The sequence below is a fragment of the Rhinopithecus roxellana genome, chromosome 15, assembly GCF_007565055.1.
Source record: "Rhinopithecus roxellana isolate Shanxi Qingling chromosome 15, ASM756505v1, whole genome shotgun sequence".
Taxonomy (NCBI): domain Eukaryota; kingdom Metazoa; phylum Chordata; class Mammalia; order Primates; family Cercopithecidae; genus Rhinopithecus; species Rhinopithecus roxellana.
Window position 1 is genome coordinate 127401876 of NC_044563.1, and position 6000 is coordinate 127407875.

General features: G+C 45.6%; 1 protein-coding gene across 3 annotated transcripts in view; it reads right to left on the reverse strand.

Moving 5' to 3' along the window:
* Nucleotides 1-4678, reverse strand: part of SIK2 (salt inducible kinase 2) — a 137995-nt gene extending 133317 nt beyond the window's left edge. For 2 of the 3 annotated variants that reach the window (XM_010382332.2, XM_010382331.2), the window contains exon 1: nt 4381-4678. In XM_010382332.2, coding sequence (XP_010380634.1) covers nt 4381-4515 — 135 coding nt within the window. In that variant the 5' untranslated portion in view covers nt 4516-4678. Of the gene's footprint in view, nt 1-354; nt 1853-4380 lie in introns of those variants that run through there. The other variant, XM_030917231.1, reaches the window with a different exon arrangement.
* Between the last annotated feature and the right edge of the window lie 1322 nt (nt 4679-6000).

The following is a 6000-nucleotide window of genomic DNA, read 5'->3' on the forward strand; positions in this document are numbered from 1 at the left end:
CTTTAGCTAAGCAATATGAGACATATGGTGTTGAAAACTCAAGTTATCTATTATAGAAAAGGTCTGAAAATAACGAGTTATGGTTATCTCTGGGGTTGTGATTTTATGGGGAATTCTTTTCATTTATTTATAGTTTTTTTTTTTTTTTTAATGAGATGGAGTCTTGCTATATTGACCGGGCTGGTCTCGAACTCCTGGCCTCGAGCAACCCATCTGCAATGGCCTCCCACTGTGCTGGGATTACAGGTGTCAGTCATCTAGCCTGGCCTCCTATTTATACTTTTAAATTTTTCAATAATAAACATGACAGATTTGGTAATAAAAATACACTACTCTTTAATGTAAAAATAATACCTTGTTACTTAGGAAATTTCCTTTTAGGACTTTACCAGCAATGCCTCCTCCCTAAAAAAAATGTAAAATGCACACTCAGTTATAGACACAAAAATATTCACTGCAAATTATTTACTATAAACAAAAACTGAAAATTACATAATATTCATTAATAAGGGAACTGTTAGGTAAAATGATATTCACCTACAAGGTAGAACACCATGCAGCTAACAAAAATGTTTTTATAAAGTTATATATATTAAGCAAAATGCCTAGGTTACAATATTAAGTAGAAAAAAGAACATAATTTATACACATGTACCATGTGCTCTCATCTATGGAAAAAATGCATTTAAATAAAAAGACTAGTGCCATAATGTTAAGAATGGGTTATTCCCATTGGTGGAGGAATTATATGTATACTTTTTTGTTCACAATACTCTTCTTTATTTTTTATATTACAGTAAGACACTACTTCTTTATTTTTCTTTCTTTTGTCCTGAGAGCAACAAGAAAGAAACTATTTCTTAAACAGAATACAGAAACATTTAAGGATACCATTGGCTTTTCTAGAATTTTACTTAAGAGACAAAAAACTAGCTACACTATTAACTAGAAGGAAAAAGTTATTTCCTAGTACTGTATAGTATTGATAAAATAAACTACTCAAGGACACTCAGTGAACAGCAAACAAGCAACCACTACTGCCTCAAAGTTTAACAGCTTACATGCTATTATTCTTTTCCCATTATGCTAAAAAATTAGCATCTCTAATTCATAAACCACAAACGAATACTACAAAGCCTTTACAAAGTGTATTAGGAAGCTGGATTCTACCCCCACCTGTCTTCCCCTTTGGGTGCAAAATTCACATGGAGATCAAACACAATACCACTTCAGATGATGATGTAACTATATTTCATAAACAATGTTAAACTGTTTGATAGATTCGACCAAAATGAAGATCTCTTTTGTCTACTATTTTTTTTCCTAAAAGGGAAACGGACTTGAATCTCCCAAGTTCTGTAGAAATACATCATTTGTGAGTGATATAGAATAAGAAACAGAGAAGAACCAGTTAAAAATAAAAGGGTCCAATTGCTCATTACACAGATGAGTAAGCCCTAAAATTTGCCTCAGGGTCAAACTTGGGAAAAAAGACCTCTAAGTTTTAAAACACACAAACTTGTATCTATGTTAAAGCATAGTATATGAAGAAACTTTTATTGTCAATAATATTTTGCTGATATTATTTTTATACCATATTCATTGTTCCACTATAACTACTGTAGTATATTCTGCAATGAAAACTCAATTTAGAACAAAAGTTTTCACTACATATCTTATAGTTTTTAAGGTAGTTGTATTTATCAAAAACACACAAACATTTATCCAGTGAATTCGAACAAGGATAAATAACTGCTGTAAAAAACTTCATTAACAATGGAATTGTTACTCCCATGGAATACTTTAAGAAACAATTCGGCCAGGCGCGGTGGCTCCCGCCTGTAATCCCAGCACTTTGGGAGGCTGAGGCCGTGGATCACTTGTCAGGAGTTCGAAACCAGCCTGGCCAACACTGTGAAACCCTGTCTCTACTAAAAAGACAGAAATTAGCCGGGCATGGTGGCGAGCGCCTGTAATCCCAGCTACTTGGGAGGCTGAGGCAGGAGAATCGCTTGAACCCGGGAGGCAGAGGTTGCAGTGAGCCGAGATCGCACCATTGCACTCCAGCCAGCCTGGGCAACAAGAGTGAGACTCTGTCTCAAAAAAAAAAAAAAAAAAATTCAGAGCAACTTGACAAGCTAGAGATCTAGAAAACTCTTCTGTTCAACGATTGCTTTGACATTTCACCTATCCCTCTCTACCTTAATATCTTCAATCACACCCACCAAATCTCCACAGATACTCACACTCACCCATCTCAAATTCACATTCACACGATTTCTTTTTATATGTTAATAACAGCTTCTTTAGAAAAGCACAGGGAAATGGGTTCTGTGGACTAAACATTTAGCATTTAACGTAAATAATTCTAAACATATATACTACACACACGATTTAGGATCGATCCTCTTTCACGATCTGACCAGTGCTTGCTTCAATTACAAATGAATGCATTGATCTCACTCTGATAGCCAAACCACGATATTACTCCATAGTGCCCCCTAGCTCTTTAAGATATATCAGTTTAAAACGGACACCATTTGAATTGTCAACCTCAAGAGAAAGTGTCAGTCACTCCACTTAAGCAGCTCTTACTGTATTAACTAAATCTGACCTGATAAATAATAGATGACTTAATTAAATCTTGCTACTAATCCCAGTAAGAGCTGAGAAAAAAATATTACGAACTGATGGATTTGGAATTCAACCACACGATATACTATAGTTCAAAAGTTTTGTAGAACCTCTCTATAACTCACAATGTTTGTTTTTAGAAAGTCATTAAGGACTCATAAAACATGCATTTAAAATGCCTTCTTTTATGTAACTTAAAGGGAAATGGCATGGCATTAGGCCATGGCTCTTCAGAGGAATGGAACCAATTTCTTCATTTTAAAAAATGCTGGGATCAGATTAAACTATGCAAAGATTTAGCAATATCACTATAGTCAAGTTACCATTATCATTACAATTTAAATTGCTAACTGGTAAATCTGTGAGAATGAAATATCTGACCTTGGTCCTGATTCTAAAAGATAGATTTGGACTGCTTCAGGACCAGCAGGAGAAGGCAAAAAGTAAGGAAGACAAAATGACATATACCCCTTCCTTTTGGAAATGGGATTAAGCAAAACTTGTAAGTACAACTGCAACTCCAAAAATCACTCAGGTTTGCCAGTGCCCTTCGCCTTACATAAGTCATTCTGAAAAGAAGTCCTACTTTATTCTACATTCAAACTCTAGTACATTTGTACTAACAAGGGAAAAAGCAGAATAGGACCAAAACTGGAGGGCAAACAAACAGGAAAAGGATGAAACTCCAGGAGGAACTACAATAAGGCAGAGTAGAGTACGTCAAAACCACTAGGTTTTATTCTAAAGAATGGTTTTGTTTCTACCGTTCTTCTAAGGTATTTAATTTGCACGTCTTAAAATAGAGACCCTGAGGAGAGCAGCTTGAGGCAGTGGAAGGAAGGGGGGCGGGTTAGGTAAGAACAGAGACTTGTGAGAGAATATGTGCGGTGCATTAGAATGTGCAATGAAGAGGGTGCAGGATTCACCGTCAGGAAGCAGTTGAGGGCTTTATGAGTAGAGGCAGAATCTGATATGGTTTAAAGAATGCGTATTACAGCCAGAATGCACACCTGGTACAGGGACAACCCTAGACTTCTGTCCAACCCACCCACTGTGCAAGTGCAGAGATGACCATTTTAACCAGTTCTATTGTCTGGAGCATTAAATGGAAATGCCCCAGGCAAGAGATCAACCTAGCCAGACACCAAATCAGAGACACCGTGGGCCAAAAGGAAGGAGAAGAGATGGACAGTGGCCGTGGGGGCATTCCCAGCCACCGGGCCCCTCCTCGTCGGGCAGGGGAGGGGTAGCGGGGTCACGGGGGCCGCACGAGCCCCCATCCGCGGAGCCCAAGCGCAGGCGGTCCCCTCCTCGGGCCGGCGACGTCTCTCACCGCGCAGCCTGGGAACACCGAGACTTCCCCTCCCACCCCACCCCCAGCCGAAAGCAGGGAAGACGCGGAACTTGGGCTCCGGAGCGGAGGCCACAGACCAGGTCATGGCTCGGGTGGGGGGCTCTGGGCGAAATTCCAGGTGGCCACCGCGGGTGGAGTAGGGGAAAGCTAAGCCCCGGCTGGTTGCGTTTCCAGTCGGACGACACTTGGCTCTGGGTGCCCGGGCCCGATCCCTTCGCTGCTCACCGACCCCCTGCACCTCCTGGGTCCTCACAGTCCCAGGCCCGCTCGCCTCCGCCAGTGAGGCGGCCTCTCGGGTCTCCCCAGTCCCACCACTGCGGCCGCCCCTCTCGGTAAGCAGCTCCTCTCCCGAACCCTCGCCTCGGACGCTCCCGCCGAGCCCCGGGCCGCACCTCCGTCTTGGTGATCCGGTGCCGCCCCAGCTTCACCACGGCGAAGTTGCCCTTGCCCAGCGTGCCCTCGATGTCGTAGAACCCCACCCGGACCGGCCCGCGCTGCAAGTGCCTCGGGCCATCCGCCATGACCATGCTGGGCCCCGCTGCTAGACACGGCGGACAGGAGCGCGGGCGGGCGAGCGGGAGGGCTGGCAGCGCGGCTCGGCTTGGGCGACGGCCGCTCCGTTTGCTCCTTCGCTCCTTCCCTCCCGCTCCGCAGGGCCCAGCCAGGCGCGCGCCGCCGCTGACGTGCGCCGACGTCAGGGGGCCGGGTCGGGGGGGGGGGGGGGCGGGGGCGGGCCCGGGACTGGATTGGTCACCATGGCGACCAAAGCACCGCCGACGTCTGCTGCTGGAGAGTGGGGGACGGCGCGCGGGGAGGGGCGCGGGCCTGGCTGGCGCGCTCCTTCCGGGCTCAGACGCCCTCCCCTTGCCCCTCCGCCTCGCCGCTGCCAGGGGCGGGGTCGCCGCTCGGCCCGCTACGGTCCTCGGCCTTCCAGGCGAAGGGCAAGAGCGAGCCCTGGCGGACCGTGCGTAGGGGTGCAGAAACCTGGATGCGGCCTGCGATCTCCTTTCCCGCCCCGGCGTTCTCCGCCCACCCGGGGTCCTTCCCGCCAAAACCTCTCACCTCCAAGTACAGCGCGCCCTAAATTTGGCACCGGCAAAGAACTATGGCTGAGCAATGCGTTGCTCACAGGCTCCTTTCTTTGTGTCCTTTTCTCTTCTCATTGCTATATATAATAAAACCCTCCACGTTTTGATGTCTCCGAGGAGTCATTCTGACAGCAGTGCGGTGGCTTACAGACTCACAGAATGTCAATGTCAGCGCTGAAGATATCTTGGAGATCACTTAATCCAGAGAATTGGAGCCTCATGTGAGCTTCGGAGTCCGGAACCCCCTAAAACAGGCCAGTTTTTGCTTATGTGAGCATGTCTCTGGAGAGATGGACCCGTAGCTTCTGTCAGATTCCCAAACGTGTTGGTGACCCTGAAAACGGTTAAAAATATTTCTCTAATCCAATTTTTTCCCCCAAAGGACGAAGCAGACCGCAAGGAATAAAGGGAATTGCCAAGGTCACACAGGCAATGGTAGAGGTAGGATTATAAATCACACCACGCTTCCAAATGTGACTCAAGGAAATAGGGAAAGTGACACTTCAATATTCTGAAATGTATCATGTGCCTTCATATCTTGGTTTCTAAATACCATTCTCCACCTAAAGGAGCTAGACTCCGTGGCGAGATGGCTCATTCGAGGGCAGAGACAGGGAAAGTATAAAATGCCCTTGAAAGATCCTGTGCCTTAAAGCAGGGAGATTTCTTGGCTAGGTCAAGGAAGATATGTCAAAAGAAAGGAGATGGCTCCAAGGTGCTCCCCGCTTACCAAAATCTGAAACAATTTGAGTATCAAGAATAAATAATGGGCTGGGCTTAGTGGCTCACGCCTGTAATCCCAGCACTGTGGGAGGCCGAGGTGGGCGAATCACCTGAGGTCAGGAGTTCAAGACTAGCCTGGCCCACATGGTGAAACCCCATCTCTACTAAAAATGCAAAAATAGCCGGGCGTGGTAGTGGGCG